The 24975-nt window shown below is 36.3% G+C and overlaps 2 protein-coding genes and 1 long non-coding RNA gene across 3 annotated transcripts; 2 read left to right on the plus strand and 1 right to left on the minus strand.

The window, feature by feature from the left end:
* The first annotated feature begins 876 nt into the window (after positions 1-876).
* Positions 877-6826, plus strand: LOC135836938 (uncharacterized). Its single transcript, XM_065352025.1, has 4 exons — positions 877-1624; positions 1666-2194; positions 6110-6399; positions 6813-6826. Exons 1-4 carry the CDS (start codon positions 946-948, stop codon positions 6824-6826), a joined length of 1512 nt encoding a protein of 503 aa, XP_065208097.1. The 5' UTR covers positions 877-945.
* A 56-nt stretch (positions 6827-6882) lies between these two features.
* Positions 6883-15597, minus strand: LOC135838926 (uncharacterized). Its single transcript, XM_065354754.1, has 3 exons — positions 15436-15597; positions 15145-15191; positions 6883-7647 (listed from the first exon to the last, which is right to left on the minus strand). Exons 1-3 carry the CDS (start codon positions 15488-15490, stop codon positions 7114-7116), a joined length of 636 nt encoding a protein of 211 aa, XP_065210826.1. The 5' UTR covers positions 15491-15597; the 3' UTR covers positions 6883-7113.
* A 4391-nt stretch (positions 15598-19988) lies between these two features.
* Positions 19989-21932, plus strand: LOC135838934 (uncharacterized). The gene is made up of 3 exons (XR_010557498.1): positions 19989-20269; positions 20414-20517; positions 20836-21932. It is a non-coding gene; the product is annotated as an uncharacterized LOC135838934 (long non-coding RNA).
* Positions 21933-24975: the final 3043 nt, after the last annotated feature.

Genomic DNA, 24975 nt, shown 5'->3' on the forward strand with positions numbered 1-24975 from the left:
CTTTTGGTAAAATACTGTAAAATATGGTAAAATACCGCCGTAATTTACCGACATAAATTACTTTCTTGCCCTGCCAGTAATTTCCCAGAAATTACAGGTAATTTCCCAGAAATTACAGGTAATTTCCCAGAAATTACAGGTAATTTCCCAGATAAATTACAGGTAATTTCCCAGAAATTACAGAAAATTTCCCAGAAATTACAGGTAATTTCCCAGATAAATTACAGGTAATTTCCCAGAAATTACAGAAAATTTCCCAGAAATTACAGAAAATTTACCAGTAATTGACCAGAAATTACCAGTAATTCACCAGAAAATAGAAATTACCAGTAATTTACCAGAAAATAGAAATTGCCAGTAATTTACCAGAAAATAGAAATTACCAGTAATTTACCAGAAAGCAAAAATTACAATTCACCAGAAATTACCAGTAATTTTCCAAAAATTACAAGACAAAATTTTCCAGAAATTGTTTAATTACAGGTAATTCTATATTTTCTAATTTATCAGAATTCATCAGTAATTTTACAAAAATCTTTGGTAAATTACCAGAAATTACTGGTGATTTACCAAAAATTGCCAGTAATTTACCAGAAATTGGTTAATTACAGGTGATTCTAATTTACCAGAGATCACCAGTAATTTTACAAAAATCTTCAGTAAATTACCAAAAATTACAAGTGATTTACCAGAAATCACAAGCAATTTACCAGAAATTACAGATAATTTACCAAGAATTACCAGTAATTTTACAATAATCTTCAGTAATTTACCAAAAATTACCTGATTTACCCGAAATCTGGAAATGATTCTGTTTGACGTCATGACTTTGAAACCTTGTTTGAATATGGTTTGAATCGATGGGATGACCTAAAACATCTCCCCCTCGGCCCCCTCCGAGACAGGAAAAACAAAAACACTAATGGTGGTATTTTCATATTTTTCATGCACAGGTTCCTAATTTTCTGGCTCGATGACCCAGACGAATCACGAATGCACTCATTCGTCTTCCAATTCTGGGAATTCAAATTAATGAACATCGCCATCCTGAAGAAAAACCCAAACACATCGTTCGATATCTACACCTACGATCCTTACACCGAATCAAACTGCAATCGACCAGGACCCCTGGACTTACTGGATACTTGGAACTCGACCCATCGATACTTTCGCCTCAACAGCGATTTATTTCCATTGACCAAGAAGCTGAAAAACTTACACGGTTGCGAGTTGGTATGCTTCGCGAAGACAAGGCCTCCCGATGCAATTGTCAAAGAAATAGGTAATAATACCTGGGAGCTAGATGGAATAGGTGGCCAGCTTATGGAAGAGGTGAGAAAACGAATCAACTTTACGCCAGTGATCCAGGTGCCCAAGTTGAACGTATCGGTGGATAAATATGGTTACGATATATCCTACGGGTATCCGGAGCTGATCACCGAGTTGTTGAATAATTTCACCGTGGATTTAGGGTTTGGGATTTATTCGCATATTATTTACGATAATCCGAGAGTGGAATTTTCCACGATTGCTGTGTCCGAGTGTTATGGATGGGCTGTTCCTGCTCATAGTGGTAGGTTTTATTGCCATCAATTTGAAATTATTTACCTATCTAATCAGGCAAGTACCTAATTACCAAAATTAAGCCTTATGATTTGTCAACAGGCAGAATAATACCAGTCTGGATGTATTACACTAATGAATTCAGCTTCGTAGTCTGGATTTTGATCTTGCTAGTGTTCAGCAGCACAGTCGTCGTGTTCCATCTCATGATCAAGATATACTTCGTATCATCTCCGGTTCTACAGACTATAGATTACGTATTCTTATACGTGATCTCGCTCCATCTAGGCATTTCAGCATCGCCCAAGATTAAATTCTTGAAAATAAGGATTTGGATTTCAGCCATCATACTGTACTCGTTGATCATCTCGTCGGCTTACCAGTCCTCTCTGGGGAGCTTTTTAACTGTGCCTTGGCAACGTGAGAATATCAAGACATTTCAGGAGATTCTCTCGGCGAATTATAATATTATAGGAGTTCCTCAAGGCAAACGAATCTTGCAACGGTTTTCTGCCGATAATTACGTCCTGAAGACGTTATCTAATTATTTTCAAGTTCATCGCGAACATTTCGATTCGGTGGTTTTGCGGATACATCGGAAGAAGGATACGGCTACTTTTGGAGCTCAGAGGTGAGTAGTTTATTTTTTTGATTTTCAATAAGTGTAGGATGTCTCAATTGGCTGAAAATTTTTTGGAACGAAGCCGAGAAAAATCAGAGGAACATTCGATCGGGCAAAATTCCAAAAACTGAATTTCATTTTTGGATTTTTGGTGAATTTTTGAAAATATTCAAGTCCAGTTCACTTTTCACGAAAAGAATGACTATTCTCAAAATTGAAGTCTCTGAAGTACATATTTTAAAAATTTAGCCCCTCAAATTTCACGTTTCAATTTTCTAAAAATTCTAGTGCTCTCAATTTTGAGTTACAGAAGGAGAAAACCTTACCCTCCCCTCCCCCCAAAAATGAGCTAAAAATAGAAAAAATCTTTTATGCATAAATTTTGTGCCTATTTTTTTACCAGAGTACTAGAAAATTTAAATGAGATGAACATTATAAGGAGAGGATTTTGACCTCATAAAAATGTCTATTTGGAAGCCGGAGGGAGGTGTGCATGAGCCTCAGAAATTTTTTAATATTGTGAAAATTTATACGAAAATCAAAAACTATGACCTTGACATATTTTGACATCGGATTGGCATCTTTGGCTCCAAAACCTAGAAAACTCCTTGGAAAGCGAATCTTAGAGAATAATTTTGATTTCTCAAGGATCCCATAGAACGCAAGGGAGAAAGGTTATGTGCTCCAAAATTTTTGAAAACAGGAAAATTCGGCCTAAATTAAAGAATTTTTTGACTAAAAAATTGAGGAGACGATTTGTGGACACAGTTGCGGAACATGAAAATAAAGATCTCTCGTAGGTGGGGGGAGGGGGCAGTTGAAATGTTTCAAAAGTTTGAGAATATGTCCAATTGAAGAATCTTTTGAACGAAAAATCGAGTCAACGCCAGACTATTCATTGGGGGGGGGGCAAGGTTGAGGGTTGGATAAAAAGAGGTTAAATGTTTCGGATATTTTGAAAATACTGTCATCGACGTCCTTGACCCAAAAAACAGAAAAAGTACGCAAAGAGCAATCCTCGAACAATTTTAGACCGCATAAGACCCCATTAGTTGCGAGGAGGGGGTATTCAAAAGGAGGAAGGGGGTTGAAATTATTTGAACAATTTTTGACTGAAAATTTAAAGTAATAGCTACTACCTACTTACTTCAATAATATTTGGACTTCGAGCGCCTCGAAATGCTGCGATGGGGAAAGACAAAAGGTAAGGGGAGGGAGAGGAACGTTTTAAAAAATGTTGATAAATCACACTGACGTCTTTGGCAAAAAAAAAAAATAAAAATAAACTAGAAAAAATACGTGAAAAGCGAACCATCAGAGAATAATTTTGAATTCGTAAGGTCTCATTGGTCACAGAGAAGAAGGTGGAGGGAGGGAGGGGGGGTAATGTGCCGTAGAATTTTTGAAAATCAGGAAAATTTTTCAAGCAATAAAATAATAATAAAAAAATAGTTCTTTTGATAAGAAATTTGAAGTGAAAAGGTTGGAAACTGTGGTTAATAGAAAGAGTGGTGATGAGGCGGGGGAGGGGGGTGAATTGCCCCACAATTTTAAAAATTCATCCAATCAACGAGTCTGGTTTTGACTGGTGCAATGTATTCTATACACTAATGCGACAAAAACGTGATATAAATTTTTTGAAACCGGTTCATTAATTTGCAACCAGTTAGAAAAAAATTCCTAGAAATTGTACTTGTTAGATAGAGAAAAAAGCTTGAAGCAAAAGTTGTAGAACGTGAAAAATTACACAATTCTGTGTAATCACATTTTGAAACCGGTTCATTGGTTTGCATTTAGCAATCAGTTTTTGACTGTACCCTAAAAATTGAAGATAGGGAGAAAAAAGCTTGAAACAAAAGTTGTTGAACGTGAAAAATTGAATCATTTTTGCTGATTGTATTTTAAAAATGGCTACTGTAGTGGGGCCACGAATCTAGTGGTACCCTCTTGGAGGTTAAGATGTAGAGGGAACCCAGGGAGGGTAAAGTAGTCAACCCCCCAACATTGGCGCCCAACGTGGGGCGCCAATGTTGGGTGGATTGAAGACTTTTCCCTCCCTAAGTCCCCGATTCTAGTGGTAGCCTGTTGGAGATTAAGACGTAGAGGGAACTCAGGGAGGGAAAGTCTTCAATCCCGCCAACACTACTTAACTTGCACCCAGGTAACTTTTGATGGCTTGCTGCGAATTAATGAACTGATTTCAAAATTCAATCATCAAAAATGGTTGAATTTTTCACGCTCTACAATTTTTGTTTCAAGCTTGTTTTTTCTATTTTCAATTTGTAGGTGATGGTCAAAAACTGGCTGCTAAATGCAAATCAATGAACCGGTTTCGAAACGTGATTGAACAGAATTGTATAATTTTTCATGCCCTACAACTTCTGTTTCAAGCTGTTTTCTCGATCTCCAATTTTTAGGTAATTTTTGATAACTGGTTGCAAATTAATGAACCGGTTTCAACATCCGATCAGCGAAAAAGGTTGAATTTTTCACGCTCTACAACTTTTGTTTCAAGCTTTTTTCTCTATCTTCAATTTTTAGGGGATAATCAAAAACTGGTTGCTAAATGCAAACCAATGAACCGGTTACAAAATGTGATTAAACAGAATTGTATAATTTTTCATGCCCCACAACTTTTGTTTAAGCTTTTTTCTCAATCTCCAATTTTTAGGTGATTTTTGATAACTGGTTGCAAATTAATGAACCGGTTTCAAAATCTGATCTGCGGATATGGTTCAATTTTTCACGCTCTACAACTTTTGCTTCACGCCTTTTTCTCTATTACCAACTTTTGAGCGAATGTCAAAAACCGGTTGCTAAATGCGAACCAATGAACTGGTTTCAAAATGTGATTGGACAGAATTGTGTGATTTTTTACGCTCTACAACTTTTGTTGCAAGCTTTTTTCTCGGTCTCCAATTTTTAGGTATTTTTTGTTAACCAGTTGCAAATTAACGAACCGGTTTCAAAAAATTCATATCACGTTTTTGTCACCTTAGTGTGTAGAATACATTGTCCTAGTAAAAACCAGTTTGAATTTTTTGACCAAACCGGTTTTTTAATTATGAGTCTGAAATTTTCAAAGTCGGTTTTGAAAGCCTTTACTTTTCTCTACTCAACACCGCTTCATTCATCTCAATAGCTCTTTCCACTTAGAAATAAAAGCCACGGGGCATTACTTTTGTGTCATAATGTATATACTTCAATCTTTTATGGTTTAAAAATGTTTAAAATCAATATTTCAATCATTTTTGCAAATTTTCATCTTGAATTTATGTCCTTGGCCCTCTAAAAAAAGGGAATAACTCATAAAAAGTGAATTTCTGATAAAACTTTTCAAGTTTGTACAGCCCCATCGATTGTACTTAAGATGTTAAGAGGAGAGAGAGTCGAAAAATGGGCAAAATTTCAATATTAATTGGAGAATTTCTTTGGCTAAAAATTGAAGTGAATGATTTAAAGACAGTGGACAAATGAATATGAGATGTGGTACGAGGGAGGCAATGTGTTGAGATGTACAAATTTTTCTAAAAATCCACCTAATCTGAGAGTTTTTGGATTTAAAAAAATTTCAAATTGAAGAGAGAGTAATTTAGGGACAATTGGAGCATGAAACATCAAAGGTGAATATTGGGAGGAAATGAGTTTGAAATGGCTCAACATTTTTTGGCAAATCTGTCATTCACCTTGAAGACGTGTTTGTTGCCACGTTGGTTTTTTCTGCTAAAAATCCAGGTATTGCTGTCGAGAGCTGAGTCTCTATAGGACTAATTTTGACCCGAGAGTAGACCATAGGAAGTGAAGAGGGAGGGGGGCGTTCAACCAAAAGTTCCCAAAAATTTTGAAGAATGATTAGTCTCTGAGTTATGGTAATAAAAAAATAAAAAGTTTGTAAAGTTAATTTTTTTTAAAATTTGTATTTAATTATTTCAGATTCGTACAATTTTACATCAGCAACGAACTGAACGGCAGCAATCGAGATGACATCTACTTGCTGCCTAAATGCGTTATTCAAGCACACGCCTCACCATTTCTGCATAAAAAAGGATCACCTTTCATTAAGCCGATTGATAACATTATATCATCAGCTGTTGAATCCGGTTTGACGAATTTTTGGTTCAAGTATTCCACTCCCAAGATTATCAGAACTCTTGCGGAGATATTTCCACTAAGTCTTCAACAACTGAAATTGGCATTCGCTATACTGGTCGTTGGTAATTTTATCGCGATTTTAAGCTTTGTTTATGAGATACATACTTAGGTAAAATAAAGCTTAAAATCGCGACAAAATTGCAAATGAGCAACTACTGACACGTTATAGCGAAGGCGAATTACATACTTAGGTAAAATAAAGCTTAAAATCGCGACGAAATTGCAAAATAAATGAGCAACTACTGACACGTTATGGTGAAGGCGAATTTTAATTTGTTGAATAGGAGTACTCTCGGGTAAAGTAGGTGAAATTGTTGGACCAAAAAACTTTCCCATCCCCACCCTTCTTGACCACGAATTTTTCAACATTTTTTGGTGCCCTCCTGTTGGGGGGGGGGGGTGTTGACGAATTTTCGTTAAAAAAAATACCGTTTTTTTTCGAAAAACACTCACAAATGCGTTTTTTGTGTCATAGAACTATCAAAATAATCTAAACTGACGGTGATATTATTTTTATGCTTGCTCTGAAAACACTGAAAACGTAATTAAAAGAAAAATGAACATTTATATTACAAAATTAACATTTTAAAAATATCTGCACAAGTACGTAATTTAAAAAACAAACACAAACACACTAACATTTTATCAAAATTTCAAAAAGTACCACATGGGAAAATATTTACACCCACTTTGTAATTGGTATTGGTATACCTTTTCACACACTTTGAAAACACACTCTTACATGCAATGGTTAGTAGTAAGCGAATTTCACTTCCCTAAGTCTCACATCGATATCTCTTTAGGGACTCCACGAGTGTCGCAACATTTCCTATTTGCGGTATAGCATACTCATGACCTTCTCTACGAAATGTTTTAAATCGATAGGGCTTCTCTTTAAGCAACAATAAAAACAAGTTGATGTAAGAAAGTTCCGAAGACGTTAACAGATAGTTATCCTGTTCAAATCTTAATACTTCTCGGATACCAGCAGTCGTAGTCGTGATTTTTTCTATCACTTTTACGGTGTTTTTGTCGCAATGAAGGTGCGCGGAACATTTGACGTAAGAACGGCAAAGCGCCTTTGATAATCGCAGATAATGGTTCTGTTCATCATGCTCGTTCTTATAAAACTCTCTCACTTTGACACAAATTTCATCCTTACTATTCAAGATGTAGTAATGCCAAGTTTCTACGCATACTTTACTCTCTTCACCATTGTGGTTATCTTTGTAGAATTTAGTAGCACGAACATAATACCGATTATTGTCTTCGCGCATTTTTGCGCAAGCGCATATAAATCCCGCTTTACTCTGTAAAAACGAAGAAAATATTTACAATTTACCCATTAGAAAAAAAACGAAAGAAGAAATCATTTTTTAGGTTCATGTCCACCGCCCCCCCACCCCCACCGATCGACTTCAAACACATGCCATTCGTTTGTGCTACGTTTGTGCTGAAAAGTTTTTCGTTTGTGCAGCCTCCCTTCCCGAGGCATTTCAAAAAACTTGTGGGAGGGAGGCGAAGACACGGGAGCCCCCCCCACTTTTAGCAAAGAGATCCAAAATGGTGTCAATCGTTTGTGCTGGTTTGTGCTGAAAAGCTTTTCGTTTGTGCTGCTCCCCTTCTTGTGGTGTCGAGGGGTTACTCGTGGGGGGCCGTAGACATGAATTTTAAAAAAAGGGGTTAGACGAAAGTTTGAGAAGAGAAAATTGGATGTATCTATTGTGCTTCGTTTGTGCTGGTTTGTGCTGCCACCCGTAACCCTCTAACCCCTTCCCTCGCAGAAATAGGGCTTTTCACAATTATTATCAAGATTTTCAAAAAAATCGAAATTTGATCTACGCCTCCTAGAGGGCTGAAATTTTGCCCAGCTGCTCCTGAAGGTTTGAGCAGACGACTCGATTTTTATCGACCTCAAAATTAAAATTTAGTACCCCCAAATGGACCCCCCCACATTGTTTCGGACCTCCTACTGGTACCTTACTAATTCCCCCCCCCCCAGTTTCACAATAAAGAACCCTTCTATTTAAACCTCGAGGGACACTTCCTCGTACCAATTTTCAGATTTTTTGCACAATTTTTTGAAATTTTGTACTTGTTCAAATATAGTCTGAAATCTCTCCAACTCAGAATCGATTTTTTTGAAAATTTGAAAAAACCTAAATTTGATCTACGCATCCTAAAGGGCTGAATTTTCGCACAGCTATTCTTGAGGGTCTGAGCAGCCGACTCGATTTTTTTCGACTTCAAAATTCAAATTTTACCCCTTGAACCCCCTCCCCCCTCTAGGAGTCCGCTCGTGGTTGAAATTGAGCGGGGCTAAAATATGAATGAAAAATTAGCTCTGGAGAATAATTTCGACCTAAGTGATACCCATGATAGGGAGTTACATGGGAACCACGGAGGTCAGAACTGTTCTTTGATTCTCGCATTTCTTACTCACAAGATCTATGAAGTCAATGTCGTACATAAATTACGAATACACCCAATTTCGAAATTTGGGAGCATACAACCTTCTCCCCCACCCGTAGTGATGCTATGAGCATATGCTCCTACCGTTTTTGAATAAATGCGCGGGAAATATGCGCGAGGACAAAAGGTCGTATTAACGAATACACTAATCACAGACTAACGAGCGGGAGAAGAAAAAGCGGTGTTATAGGTGCTTCAAAATTTTGAAAATCGTTTTTTTTGTGTGTTTAGTACGTTTTGTCATCGCATTGATTTCTTAGACCCTATAATTAAGAGATACGAGTACCGCAGAATAAATCTGACCTCGTGTGACCCTTTTTTTAGAGGAAAGGGGTTCATGTGCCTCATTTTTTTTTAATTATGAAAATCTTCTGCATTTGAGGATTTGTTGACTGAATTTAAATAAATACTCGGATTGTAAATGTATTTCGAATACGAGATACTCGAGACGAACATAAAACAGAAGGGGGGGGGAGGGCTCAATGCCACAAAATATCGAAAATTGATTAGTGTATTCGTTAATACGATCTAGCTTTTTCTCCAGAGCTCATTTTTCAATCATATTTAGCCCCCGCTAAATTTCAACCACGAGCGGACTCCTGAATGGAGGAGGGGGTCCAAATTTTTAGTATCCCTGATAGAGGGGTAAAATTTGAATTTTTAGGTCGAAAAAAATCGAGTCGTCGGCTCAGACCCTCAAGAATAGCGGTGCAAAATTTCAGCCCTCTAGGATACGTAGATCAAATTTATGTTATTTCGAATTTTCAAAAAAATCGATTCTGAGTTGGAGATATTTCAGACTATATTTGAGCAAGTACAAAATTTCAAAAAATTGTGCAAAAAATCTGAAAATTGGTACGAGGAAGTGTCCGTCGAGGTTTAGATAGAAGGGATCTTTAATGTGAACCTGAGGGGGGCATTAGTAAGGTACCTGTAGGGGGTCCGAAACAATGGGGGGGGTCCATTTGGGGGTGCTAAATTTTAATTTTGAGTTCGAAAAAAATCGAGTCGTCTGCTCAGACCCTCAAGAACAGCGGTGCAAAATTTCAGCCCTCTAGGATGCGTAGATCAAAGGCTATAGGTGGATAAGTATGGCGAATTTGCCCCCGAGAGCTTCAGGGTTGATATTTGCATGGAAGGTGGGTACCCTTGAGCACCTTCCGTCACGAAAGTTTCAGACCCTCAGACCCCCCCGTTTTTGAGAAACCCCCCCTTTTATGAAATTACAATAGACATTTTTTTCTCAGTCCCATGTGAACCGATTTTTTCGATTTTTTGGTATGTTGTAAACATTCATAAGAATTATCTCCACAAAAATTTTCACCCCCCTCCCCCCATATGTACCCCCCAAAATGACGTTTTTTAGCTTTATTTGCCCGTTTTAGCAATGATCATGATTCTGCACAAAAATGGGAATAGCATTTTTTAATGTGTTTTCGACCCCCAAAAAACATATATTTTTTCAAAAAAAAATTTTTGATGGGTCGTGGTCAAAAATTGAAAAAACTAACAGAGGGGGTAAAAATGAATTCTGGTGTAAATTATTGTTTTTGGTAAATGAGGTGTCGTTTCCATATGAATCGAACCCCCTCAACACGAATATGACGTCCAATTTAATGCTACCCTCAACCACACCCCTCCAGTGCCCCTGCCCCCACCTCAATTTTTACTATATCAAGAATTGAGCTATTTTCACAATGTTGGTGTCGTTCTCATATGAATCGAACCCCCTCAACACGAATATGACGTTCAATTTAATGCCACCGTCAACCACACCCCTCCAGTGCCCCTGCCCCCTCCTCAATTTTTACTAAGGTGCACCAGGGGAAGTCCGAATTCGGGGTAAGTCAGAAAAACTGCTCTAGCTCTTAGAGGCTTATATCTGCCGAAGCGCTACCCAGGGATAACTTGAGGGTACTACCCCTACTTCATCACAGCATAAAAAATTTCGCGACCCAGTTTCATTTTACAGGCTTTTCATTGGTTCATTTTTAGTTGCTGTTTTGAATTTGATTTCAAATTGTAATCAGTATTTTTCAAACTGCTTTTTACCTCAGAAGAAATGATCAGTAAAAGTGATATTATAAGTGAAAGTATTCCTAAAACAATAATGTAAAACCCCAAGTATTCAATTTTTGTTAATTTTCAATTGTTCATTATTTATATCGCTTTTTCTGACTTACCCCCTAAATTAGTGCTATGGGGTAAGTCAGAAAAGTGAACATTGATAATTAGGATTCGACTTCATCGATGTGTAATACGTAGAATAATATGTTTTCGAGGTCGTAGAATCCAAATCTTGAGTTATTTTTTTTTGTAGGAGTGGAGGGTGAGGCGTGGGGAGGGGGCAATTCTAAATTTTTCGTACATTATTGTGTAATATGTCGATTGATATGTTTTCGAGGTCGTAGAATCCGAATCTGCAGTTATTTTTTTTTGTAGAAGTGGGTGGTGAGGCGTGGGGAGGGGGAAAATTTCAAATTTCTCCTACATTATCGTGTTATATGTCGAATAATATATTTTCGAGGTCGTAGAATTCGAATCCGGAGTCATTTTTTATGGTGAAGGTGGAAAGTGAGTCGTAGGTTCGCATGGGTGGGGCCCTCTCCCCAAACGGTGATACTTGAATAGCACTAGACCCTGAAAACTAGCTCAAGATTCGAATTCTGCGACCTTGAATTGAACGCATATCAACCAACATGTTACACAATATTATAGGCAAAATTTGAAATTTCTCCTCTCCTCTTGCCTCGCCTCATACCCCTGCGAAAAATAACCCCAGATTCGAATTATACGACCTCAAAAACATATCAATCGACATATTACACATTAATATAGGCAAAATTGGTAATTTACTCTCTCTCCCCTTGACTCACCTCCCACCACTACAGAAAAAATATCTCCAGATTCGAATTCTACGACCTCGAGAACATATTATTCAACATATTACACGATAGTGTAGGAAAAATTTGATATATTACCTCTCCCCACGCCTCACTTCCCTCTCCTACAATAAAAATAACTCCAGATTCGAATTCTACGACCTGGAAAATATATTATTCGACATATAACACAATAATGTAGGAGAAATTTGAAATTTTCCCTTTCCCCACACCTCACCCCCCAATCCTACAAAAAAATTACTCCAAATTCGGATTCTACGATTTCGAAAACATATTATTCGACATATTACACAATAATGTAGGAAAAATTCGAAATTTTCCCCCTCCCCACGCCTCACTCCCCACTCCTACAAAAAAAATAACTGCAGATTCGGATTCTGCGACCTTGAAAACATATCAATCGACATATTACACAATAATGTACGAAAAATTTGGAATTGCCCCCTCCCCACGCCTCACCCCCCACTCCTACAAAAAAAATAACTCCAGATTTGAATTCTACGACCTCGAAAACATGTTATTCGACATATTGCGCATCGATCAGGGTCGAATCCTAATAATACCAATTAATTTTGTAGATTTTCTGACTTACCCCAAAGTGGGGTAAGTCAGAACAAGTTACATTTTATTCGATTGTGCGAAAGCTACTGCGACAATCGCGCTGAAATTTTTACCATAGGTTAAGAACCCTTATGGGAACCTACATACCAAATTTCAGCCATATTGGTTCATTAGTACGAGAGTAACAGATGATCAAAGTTGAAATTGTGAAAAAACGTTCTGACTTCCCCCGGTGCACCTTATACATATCAAGAATTGAGCTATTTTCACGATGTTGGTGTCGTTCTCATATGAATCAAACACCCCGAACACGAATATGACGTCCAATTTAATGCTACCCTCATTCACACCCCTCCAGTGCCTCTGCCTCCACTTCAATTTATACTATTTTAAAAGTTTTGATATTTTCATAATGTTGGTGTCGTTTTCATATAAATCAAACCCTCCGAACACGAATATAACATTCAATTTTACTCTACCCTCATTCACACCCCTACAGTGCCTCTTCCCCCACCTAAACAATACAATTTTTAGCCAACTCTGATCAATCCTCGACCAATAATTATTTCAAATCAAATCAATTACTATTAAAGGTGTGTTTCACGAAGGTTGAAAACTCAACGACATCGCAAGGGTCAAACTTCAACATATTCGAGGAGCTGGCTGTAGCCTGGAAGGGCATAGATGCGGGTAGACCTAAATTGGACTTCATAAATTCATGTTAGGGGTGTTTGATTTATATGAAAACGACATCAATAGTATTATACAGCTCAATTTTTAATATAATAGTACAAATTGCGGCGGGGGCAGAGGCACTGGAGGGGTGTGGTTGAGGTTAACATTAAATGGGACGTCATATTCGTGTTCGGGGTATTCGAGTCATATGAAAATGACACCAACATTATGAAAATAGATCAACTTTTAATAGAGTAAAAATTGAGGGGGGTAGAGGCACCGGAGGGATGAGAATGAGGGTAGAGTAAAATTGGATGTCATATTCGTGTTCGGAGGGTTTGATTCATATGAAAACGACACCAACATTATGAAAATATCAAAACTTTTAAAATAGTATAAATTGAAGTGGGGGCAGAGGCACTGGAGGGGTGTGGTTGAGGGTAGCATTAAATTGGACGTCATATTCGTGTTCGGGGTGTTTGATTCATATGAGAACGACACCAACATTGTGAAAATAGCTCAATTCTTGATATAGTAAAAATTGAGGAGGGGGCAGGGGCACTGGAGGGGTGTGGTTGAGGGTAGCATTAAATTGGACGTCATATTCGTGTTGAGGGGGGTTCGATTCATATGGAAACGACACCTCATTTACCAAAAACAATAATTTACACCAGAATTCATTTTTACCCCCTCTGTTGGTTTTTTCAATTTTTGACCACGACCCACCAAAAATTTTTTTTTGAAAAAAATATTTATGTTTTTTGGGGGTCGAAAACACATTTAAAAATGCTATTCCCATTTTTGTGCAGAATCATGATCATTGCTAAAACGGGCAAATAAAGCTAAAAAACGTCATTTGGGGGGGGGGTAAATATGGGGGGAGGGGGGTGAAAATTTTTGTGGAGATACTTCTTATGAATGTTTACAACATACCAAAAAATCAAAAAAATCGGTTCACATGGGACTGAGAAAAAAATTTCTATTGTAATTTCATAAAAGGGGGGGGGTTTCTCAAAAACGGGGGGGGGGGGTCTGGGGGTCTGAAACTTTCGTGACGGAAGGTGCTCAAGGGTACCCACCTTCCATGCAAATATCAACCTTGAAGCTCTCGGGGGCAAATTCGCCATACTTATCCACCTATAGCCTTTAGGTTTTTTCAAATTTTCTCAGACTATATTTGACCAAGTACAAAATTTCAAAAAATTGTGCAAAAAATCTGAAAATTGGTACGAGGAAGTGTCCCTCGAGGTTTAGATAGATGGGATCTTTAATGTGAACCTGGGGGGGGAGGGCATTAGTAAGATACCTGTAGGGGGTCCGAAACAATGGGGGGGTCCATTTGGGGGTGCTAAATTTTAATTTTGAGGTCGAAAAAAATCGAGTCGTCTGCTCAGACCCTCAAGAACAGCGGTGCAAAGTTTCTGCCCTCTAGGATACGTAGATCAAATTTAGGTTTTTTCAAATTTTCAAAAAAATCGATTCTGAGTTGGAGAGATTTCAGACTATATTTGACCAAGTACAAAATTTCAAAAAATTGTGCAACAAATCTGAAAATTGGTACGAGGAAGTGTCCCTTGAGGTTTAGATAGAAGGGATCTTTAATGTGAACCTGGAGGGGGGCATTAGTAAGGTACCTGTAGGGGGTCCGAAGCAATGGGGGGGGGGTCCATTTGGAGGTGCTGAATTTTAACTTTGAGATGGAAAAAAATTGAGTTGTCTGCTCAGACCCTCAAGAACAGCGGTGCAAAATTTCAGCCCTCTAGGATGCGTAGATCAAATTTAGGTTTTTTCAAATTTTCAAAAAAATCGATTCTGAGTTGGAGAGATTTTAGACTATATTTGAGCAAGTACAAAATTTCAAAAAATTGTGCAAAAAGTCTGAAAATTGGTACGAGGAGCATCCCTCGAGGTTTAAATAGAAGGGTTCTTTAATGTGAACCTGGTGGGATGTCGAAACAATGGGGGGGGGGGGTTCATTTGGGGGTACTAAATTTGAATTTTGAGGTCGAAAAAATCGAGTCATCTGCTCAAGCTCAAACCTTCAGGAGCAGCTGGGCAAAATGGCATGTGTTTGATGTCAATCGGTGGGGTGGGGGGGCGCGGTCATGCACCTTCATTTTTTGTTCATTTGGTACACTTTAGACTCCCGTAGCTCCCTCTGTTAAGATATATTATTAGTGCGATGTGAATACTTACGATGGTATTTATGGCGTTCCTTACGTGCATTGTCAGGGATTTGTCATCTGTGGATTGTCAAAAATTAAAATCGAAATTTTTCTAAAAATTTGCAATTATTACGTGTAAGGCTTAAAAATGGAATTAAAATCGAATTTTTTCTAGAAATGTGCAATTACGTGTAAGGCTTAAAAATGGAAAATTGTCATTTCCGTGTCTTTCTACGTGTGTTATTACTAAAAATTTAATTTTTCCAAACAATTTGTCCTTGATAATTAGGTAGGTAGGTAACTAAGTATAAAAATAACTCACCATCTTTTCCCAAAATGGGCACAATCATAAAAAAAAGAATTCCTAACACGAACATCTTACAATAGTACTTATAAAAACGATTCACAATGGTAGAATGGTACGACTATATCAAAACAACTTCCACATTAGCAACGATCTCAGATTCAAACGAAATCGATAACTGATTTAATCCTAATGATAGGTATTACAGATAAGAGGGTACGATACAAGGGATTCTGGGAAAAACTTGAAAAAAAATCATAATTATGGAGTGATGGACCCCAAGCTCCCCCACCCACCTTCGTCCTTGAAAAGCAGTGAGACTCACTTTGGTATAGGTACCACGATATAAATAAATTGGACTTATTCTACATACTTGCAGATCTTTATCTATCACATGAAAGAATACATGTACTTATTGGATCATTTCTGTTTTATTAAATTAGCAAATCAAAAACTATGATTAAAATTCATCTTCTGAGGTACAAATGTACCTTTGGGTCCCATTTCCGCTTGGGGCTCAGGAGGCTACTGCCCACTGGCCGTATGATAAATCCGCCACTGGTTCAATCATCGCTTAAGCAATGCAATTTATTATGCTCGTTCCTTTGTAATCGTAAGTCAAATAGAGATGGGTATTAATATCATAATCTGATAAAAGCTCATGTGCCGAAACTTCACGTGCAGAATGGATATTTTCATAATTGTTCCTATCTTACTAATCACCATAACTACGATCCTACTTTTGAGTATCAGTTCGCCGTAATCTGCGCGCTTCTATGATAACAGGTGTTTATTGGATTTCTTTTTATTTTTTCTGAGAAAAAAATGAAACATTCAGACTGATAGAGTGATTAGGTGCCTAACTACCTATCAATATTGTGAACTTAAAAAATGGAATTATTCATTCAATTAATTTTATCATTGTTATCTGTGATTTTTGTGTTTTCAAGAGAAGGTGGTGAGTAGTTTACAGTATACCTGAGTATCAATGAACTAGTGATCATAAATAAACAGTATGTATGTAGAATTAGTGACGGTTTTGTTCAAAGCATTAAGACTACTTTGACCCCCCCCCCCATTCTTATATGACATTGAATGAGGTGCTGCACAGTGCACGCACCTATACTCTCACTAAAACTGCGTTCCCATTTCGCAATTTCTTTTTTTTTAAGAATATTTATCTGACGCTAATTCGACGGCTTCCTCTTCCGGGGCTAGATTTCACCTTTATAATATTTTCGAGCTGGCTAAAAAAAAAAAGTAGAGGTAATTGAGGTGAAGTACTGAGGCGCCGAAGAGGACTAGATAAGTGTAGCATTAAAGCTTAGTTTGATAACACTAGGCAACTTTTTTTGACCTTTTTTTTCTGTTTGCGTTGAAAATGGGCTTAATCGATACTCTAGACCCTAAAACAAAAAACAGAGTGGGGTTTTTCAATTTGAGTTGTTTATGTGGTCAGCAAGAGACTGTCTAAGTTGCAAAAAATGACTGTTTTTGCCCTACTTCACGAGTTTGTATACCGACATCAGTATTGTTTTTCAAAAAAAAAAAACAAGGTCATTTTTGGATTCTACGCACTTTCTTAAGTAAACAACTTTCGCCAATTTTTGATTTTAAATAAATCCAGAATGAAATTACCAGCCAGAAAATCAGCCCAGACAAAACATTACGTTTAATTACCAACTTAGGCACAAAATATATTTGTATGCATTTTGTATCGACAAGAACTGGAGTTGATTCGTTCACGAACGATTCGCTCGGAAACGATGAATCGTTCAAGAAGGACTGAATCACTTTTAGAATTAGAATCAGATCGCACACAAGAAGACAAAACGAAACAATGAAACATTCTTTAATCTTCCTACCTACCAATAAAAATTGTACTTAGTCATTCCATGCCAAATCGGCGGATTTTTGCACGAGGGGCGAGGGGTTTTCGATTTTTTTCAAAATCAGGTCATGTGTAGAGGTCATCAAACGATGGCGAATGACCCAAACCGGACATTTTTTCGATTTTTTTGGAGGCTTCAAAGTTCTTTAAAATGACCGAAAACAAAAAATTTCAGTTTCAAATCGCTCCTTGTACGTGCATGGTATAGAATTTTGAACTTTTTTTCAAATTTATTGTAGTACTTTGAGAGGTTTAATTGTTATTCCGTCGCAATCTAGGGAAGGCAACAACACAAAGTCTACCTTATCGGTCTACCCAGGAGAAAAATGTCGCCTACTACAAAAACCGGTATTTTCACGGCCTGTACTATTTGTATTTCTTTTCAATGCGTAATTTTGCGAGGAGGTGCCGAATAATTTCAAGATTCAAAGTAGAGAATTGCAGAAATTTGAGTTTTACTCGAAATCAGTCTCGAGGAGCCCTTAATTTTATTATACCATTTTAAAGCAATTTTTATCCTCTTTTCAACGGTATAATTTTTTTCGAAATCCTCAAACGCGATCGTGCTTAAAAACGCGAAAAACTGCCTAATTTTGAGAAAAAAAAGTGGTTTGAGATTAATTAAACAATTTTTTCTCAAAATTCACCTCGACGACAGAAAACTGCTTAGGAGAAAAATGTCACCAATCCGGTAGACCAATAATAGGTAGACTGAGAATAGATTTGAGTTTTATTCGAAAACCATCTCGAGGAGCCCTCAATTTTTTACGTCATATTAAAGCATTTTTTCTCCTCTTTCCAGTGATATCATTTTTTTCAAAATCCTCACAATTTTTCATCGAGTAAATTGCATATTTACGAGATGAAAAAGGATGAAAAGAGGCCAACTGGCCATTATTTTGAATAAAATTCACCAAAATTCATTTTTAAGGGTACTGCTTGGTAGGAAATTTTTAGCACCACGCAATGGTATCAAGATGAAAAAAATCCACCAAATAGTTCGCTCAAAACTGCAATTTTTCTATCTGAGCGCTGCATTTTCCATGAAAAAATTCAACTTGAAATAGGTAGCTTACTTTAGGTCACTTTTTATCAACTTTATACTTCGACTCGTCAGAACTTTTGAACCAGATGGACGACCCCCTTGTTTTATGACGCCATTTTGTGCAGAATTTTATCAGCTTTCCAATGATATAAAAGTTTTTAAAATCCTCGAAATTTTTCATCGAGAAATTTGCAATTTTTCGAGATGTAAAAGGTTTTAGCTAGAAATTGAAGAGCTCAAGTAGGAATATTGCAGTTTTCAACGAATCATTCCGTGGATTTTTATTATTTTGGTATCGTTGTGTGGTGCTGAATTTTTTCTACCACCCTTATGCTCAAAAATGAATTTTGGTGAATTTTATTCAAAATAATGGCCATTTGGCCTCTTTTCATCCTTTTTCTTCTCGTAAATATGCAATTTACTCGATGAAAAATTGTGAGGATTTTGAAAAAAATGATACCACTGGAAAGAGGAGAAAAATTGCTTTAATATGACGTAAAAAAATTGCGGTCTTTTCGAGATGGATTTCGAGTTAAACTCAAATCTATTTCTGTGTCTACCTGTGGTCTACTGGATTGGTGACATTTTTCTCCTAAGCAGTTTTCTGCTCCAAGTTCGCTTTTTTAAGCGAGTTCACTGTCATGGATGTTAAAAAAAATTAAACCATTGGAAAGAGAATAAAAATTGCTTTAATATGGTACAAAGAAATGTTGGGCTCGTCGAGGTGAATTTTGAGAAAAAATTGTTTAATTAATCTCAAACCACTTTTTTTTCTCAAAATTAGGCAGTTTTTCACGTTTTTAAGCACGATCGCGTTTGAGGATTTCGAAAAAAATTATACCGTTGAAAAGAGGATAAAAATTGCTTTAAAATGGTATAATAAAATTAAGGGCTCCTCGAGACTGATTTCGAGTAAAACTCAAATTTCTGCAATTCTCTACTTTGAATCTTGAAATTATTCGGCACCTCCTCGCAAAATTACGCGTTGAAAAGAAATACAAATAGTACAGGCCGTGAAAATACCGGTTTTTGTAGTAGGCGACATTTTTCTCCTGGGTAGACCGATAAGGTAGACTTTGTGTTGTTGCCTTCCCTAGATTGCGACGGAATAACAATAAACCCTCTCAAAGTACATACTACAATAAATTTGAAAAAAAGTTCAAAATTCTATACCATGCACGTACAAGGAGCGATTTGAAACTGAAATTTTCTGTTTTCGGTCATTTTGGAGAACTTGCGGAAACCCCATACCACAATGTCCGGTTTGCGTCATTCGCCATCGTTCGATGACCTCTACTCATGATCTGATTTTGAAAAAAATCGAAGACCCCTCGTGAAAAAATTCGCTGATTTGGCATGGAATGTTCAAATAATTTCAATTAAATTATTTTCAATTAATAGGTATTTTATTTTTTAAATTTGTTTAAAAAGATTATAGATATATTTATTTAAATAATTGTAAATATAATTATTATTATAATTATTATAATATACTTATTTAATTTATTTAATATAATTATATTAAAAGAAAAATTAGTAAATAATTCGTTCGCGAACGAATTGCTCATTCTTTTGTAATCGGATGTAAAATGGGCAATATACATTTGATAAAAGCTCGCGTGTGTGTCGAAACTTTATGTGCAAGTGAAAATTCTGAAATAAAATCATACCTACTACCAATCACCATAATCTACAATCCTACATCTTGATATCAGCCCACCATGCTCTATGAGCTTCTACGAGTATGATAACACGTCTGTATGGGATTTCAAATTTTTTTCGCAGAAAAAATGAAACATTTAGACTGGTAGAGTCATTAGATAAACCTATCTATTTGTGAACTGAGGAAATGGAATTATTCATTAGATTCATTTTAGCATTGTTATCTGTGATTTTCATGCTTTCAATAGAATATGGTGAGTAGTTTAGAGTACCTACCTTATACTTGAGTATTATAATTAGTGGATACGTGATCAATAATCAATGATCATCAGTAAGTACATATGTGGGATTGATATGACAAGGCAGGTATCTAATTACTCGTATTGTACGAAATTCAGGTGGCGGGAACGCTGAGGATTCATCATTTTCATCTGCGGAGTATCATAATACGTTGAATCGGAGTCTGTTCAAAAATTATTTCAAATATATGAAACGTATTGATGTAAGTAATTATTATTAGGTATGGTACGTACAAATATTTTACAGTTAGGTACCTAGTACCTACCTAGGTATTTTGAAAAGTACATATATGTTAGGCACCGATTTATAATAGAGCAAAAACTTGGCGATGGTTCACAAACAAAATCCGTCACCCTTACAATGGCGTTTTAAGTTTCATCATCTCCTCGTAATACATACAATTAAGAAAATGTATAGGTACGATAAACAGCGACTTAGACTTACCCACCACCCAACGTCGGGGTCCATGACAGATCGTAATCATTGCTGCGAGCTAATGCAATTTTATATATTTTTATAGGAAATTACAGGATATATTTGTTCCTGCGCGCTCATCAGACAAACGATCAATATACATTACCAAAAATCTTTCAATTTCGATCTCCATGGAACTACTGACTGTGAACGTGCATTTGAGTACTATGTTGAAAATGATAAAAATCCAACATGTTTTAATCTTCGAGGACGGGGTGGTAATATGCCTGGACTATTGCAATCAACGGAATATCTACGGTTCGTTTCAGCTCTTTGCGGTTCCTATGACGTATGCTCTAAACATATACATTCCGATTCCAAAACCGTGCAAGTTCTTAAACAGTTGAGAGATGGAACACCATTGACAATCACTGAAATACTTCGAAGGGAAAGGTATTTAATCACCGTTGATGAAATGAGATATGTTAACATATTTCTAAATGCTTCTGGAATTGCACCATTCCCATTTCTCAAGTTTGTTAAATTTGACAAAGAATTTGCGATTCCACAAGTACGAAATTTTTCCGATCGGTTACAATGTCCGAAGTACTTCAAGCGTCCTAATTTTACAGTATACATGTACGGATTCTGAGTAGCCATATGGAAGTTAAAAATTGAGGTACACGATCATGTTTTGAAATTTTTATCTGGAATCGGATGATCGGGAGGGGAGCCGGGAGGGCGGGTGCAATTAATCCATATATGCCATATGCCGGACTATATTATATTATGTATAATAATTAAAAATTCGTATTCTCATTTTTGGATTTTTGGAGGTCTGAGGTCTCAAATATGATTTTTAACATTTTAAAACAAGCAACGAATTGAAGGCCAAATTTTTTGAAAAATCCTAGGTACTTATTACGAGAGGCATACGAACGACGTTTCTTATGCAAGTTTATTTTTTGGTTTTTCAAATTTTTGAATTCAAATGATGTTGTAGGTATTTTTTTTAGGAAGATGAATTTTGAATGAAAAAGAAAAGAGAACAGGCTCGATCGAAGTGAGAGCAAAAACTAACAAAAATTTGCATTTCGAGTACTTTTTTTAAAATTTTAATTTCGGCAAAGAAAAAAAACACTCACGGATTTAGCGTGAGAAGACCGCTTTTGTTCAAATAAAAATCCTTTACGAATAAATTAATTCATTTATTTATTTTGAAACATTTGTACAGCAATTGATCTGTTTACAATGGAATCGAATCATTTACGAACGATCGATGCAGATAATACTAAATTGATTGATTTGTTGGTGAATTATTCGCAAACAGATCAATTAATTTACAATATTGATTCAGTCTTTTGTGAAACTATTGTATAGGAATTGATCTGTTTTCAAGGAAAGTGAATCGAAACGAATCGAATCATTCACAAGCGATTGGCGATTGAACAAATTGATTGATTTCTAGATGAATCATTCGCGAACGAGTTGTTTCGTATAAGTGACTCATTCGCGAACGAATGGATTCATTTACTTAATTCTTGATGAATCATTCACGAACTAATTGATTATTTTGTATGAGTGATTCGTTCGCGAACGAATCGATTCATTTACTGAATTTTTGGAGAATCATTCACGAATGAATTGAAATATCTTTGGTGAATCATTCGTGAACGAATCGATTCGTATAAGTGACTCGTTCGCGAACGAATTAATTTGTATAAGTGACTCGTTCGCGAACAAATCGGTTCATTTACTCAATTTTTGGTGAATCATTCACAAACGAATTGAAATATTATTGGTAAATCATTCGCGAACGAATTGATTCGTATAAGTAACTCAGTCATTAACGAATCGATTCGTATGAGTGATTCGTTGGCGAACGAATCAATTCAATTACTTTGGAGAATCATTCACAAACGAATTGAAATATTTTTGGTAAATCATTCGCGAACGAATTGATTCGTATAAGTAACTCGGTCGTTAACGAATCGTTTTGTATAAGTGACTCGTTCGCGAACAAATCGATTCATTTACTCAATTTTTGATGAATCAATCATGAACGAATTGAAATATTTTTGGTGAATCATTCGGGAACACATTGATTTGTATAAGTGACTCGTTCGTGAGCGAATCGATTGATTTACTCAATTTTTGACGAGTCATTCACGAACGAATTGATTATTTTGTATAATTGACTCGTTCGCGAACGAATCGATTCATTTACTCATTTTTTGATGAATCAATCACGAACGAATTGAAATATATTTGGTGAATCATTCGGAAACACTTAGATTTGTATAAGTGACTCGTTCGCGAGTGAATCGATTAATTTACTAAATTTTTGATGAATCATTCGCGAACAAATTGATTCGTATGAGTGACTCGTTCACGAACGAATCGATTCATTTACTCAATTTTTGGTTAATCATTCATGATCGAATTTATTATTTAGTATAAGTGACTCGTTTGCGAACGAATCGATTCATTTACTCAATTTTTGGCGAATTATTTACGAACGAATTGAAATATTTTTGGTGAATCATTCGCGAACAAATTAATTCATATAAATGACTCGTTCGCGAACGAATTGATTCATATAAGTGACTCGTTCGCGAACGAATCGATTCACTTACCTAATTTTCGGTGAATCATTCATGAACGAATTGAAATATCTTTGGTGAATCATTCGTGAACGAATCGATTCGTATAAGTGACTCATTCGCGAACGAATTAATTTGTGTAAGTTACTCGTTCACGAACGAATTGATTCGTATAAGTGACTCGTTCACGAACGAATCGATTCGTATAAGTGATTCGTTCGCGAACGAATCGGTTCATTTACTCAAATTATGGTGAATCATTCACGAATGAATTGAATAATTCTTAGTGACTCGTCCGCGAACGAATTGATTCATTTACTAAATTTTGATGAATTATTCGCGAACAAATTGATTCGTATGAGTGACTCGTTCACAAACGAATCGATTCATTTACTCAATTTTTGGTTAATCATTCATGAACGAATTGAAATATTTTTGGTGAATCATTCGCGAATGAATTGAGGAGTCGGCCTGCAAAGTGACCTAACAGCAAAAAATTGATTTCGAGATAAATGAGAAAAACGTGTCCTAGGAAAATGAAGTCACATTTTCGAAATTTGTTTTCGGGAATCGAAAGGGTCAACCCTCACTCACTAAATCACCTTTTCGTTTCTGAAAAATATGAACATGGGTTCGCTACAGGGTGCAACAAAAATGAAAAATGCTGCAGTTAGGTCACTTTGCAGGCCGCACATACGTTTTTTTTTGTTTTTTAGTGATATGTACGCAATTTTCTCCAGTTTTTCATTGCGTATGTTATTTTTTATGAAAGCAAAGATTTATTCATTCATTCGAGATTTTTTTATGTACAGGAAGCTGGGTAGCTAAAACTGGAGTTGTGGCTTATTCTCAACTTACAATTTTACCATTTCGAATCACTCTGGAGCCTCCAGTTCGATTTTCGATGTCTCCAAAATTTTTAAATTTCCTCAGAAGGGGTTAAAATTAATTTTGATTTCAACAAACAGTACCCTATGAAACATATTTTCGGAAAATCGTAAAAATAAGGTCACTTTGCAGGCCTTGCTTTTAATTTTATCATTTTCAAGGGAGGGGGAAGGGGTGTTACGAGTGAAACTGGATGAAGGTGATATATTCCTTTTGTAGGGCATGTCCTAAACTATCAGATAGCGTTGCTATCTCAAAAATCATTTTTTTGCAGTTAGGTCACTTTGCAGGCCGACTCCTCAATTGATTTGTATAAGTGACTCGTTCGCGAACGAATCGGTTCATTTACTCAATTTTGGATGAATCATTCACGAACGAATTGATTATTTTGTATAATTGACTCGTTCGCGAACGAATCGATTCATTTACTCAATTTTTTGGTGAACCATTCACGAACGAATTGAAATATTTTTGGTGAATAATTTGCGAACGAATTGATTCGTATGAGTGACTCGTTCGCGAACAAATCGATTCATTTACTCAATTTTTGTTGAATCACTATGATTCACGAACAAATTGAGATACTTTTGATGAATCATTCGCGAACGAATTAATTCGTATAAGTGACTCGTTCTCGAACGAATATATTCATTTACTCAATTTTTGATGAATCTATCACGTACGAATTGACTCGTCCGCGAACGAATTGAATGATTTTTGGTGAATCATTTGCGAACGATTTCAGATGATTATAC

This window comes from Planococcus citri, chromosome 1, assembly GCF_950023065.1.
Source record: "Planococcus citri chromosome 1, ihPlaCitr1.1, whole genome shotgun sequence".
Classification (NCBI taxonomy): Eukaryota; Metazoa; Arthropoda; class Insecta; order Hemiptera; family Pseudococcidae; genus Planococcus; species Planococcus citri.

Excerpts from the sequence above, each read along its gene's own strand:
- LOC135836938 (XM_065352025.1), top strand. The coding sequence starts at position 946 with ATGCACAGGTTCCTAATTTTCTGGCTCGATGACCCAGACGAATCACGA. Across the intron at positions 1,625-1,665 it reads TTACCTATCTAATCAGGCAA|GCAGAATAATACCAGTCTGG; the intron begins GTACCTAATTAC and ends ATTTGTCAACAG. Across the intron at positions 2,195-6,109 it reads GCTACTTTTGGAGCTCAGAG|TTATTTCAGATTCGTACAAT; the intron begins GTGAGTAGTTTA and ends ATTTGTATTTAA.
- LOC135838926 (XM_065354754.1), bottom strand. The coding sequence starts at position 15,490 with ATGTTCGTGTTAGGAATTCTTTTTTTTATGATTGTGCCCATTTTGGGA. Across the intron at positions 15,192-15,435 it reads GCCCATTTTGGGAAAAGATG|ATGACAAATCCCTGACAATG; the intron begins GTGAGTTATTTT and ends GACAATCCACAG. Across the intron at positions 7,648-15,144 it reads GGAACGCCATAAATACCATC|AGTAAAGCGGGATTTATATG; the intron begins GTAAGTATTCAC and ends TCGTTTTTACAG.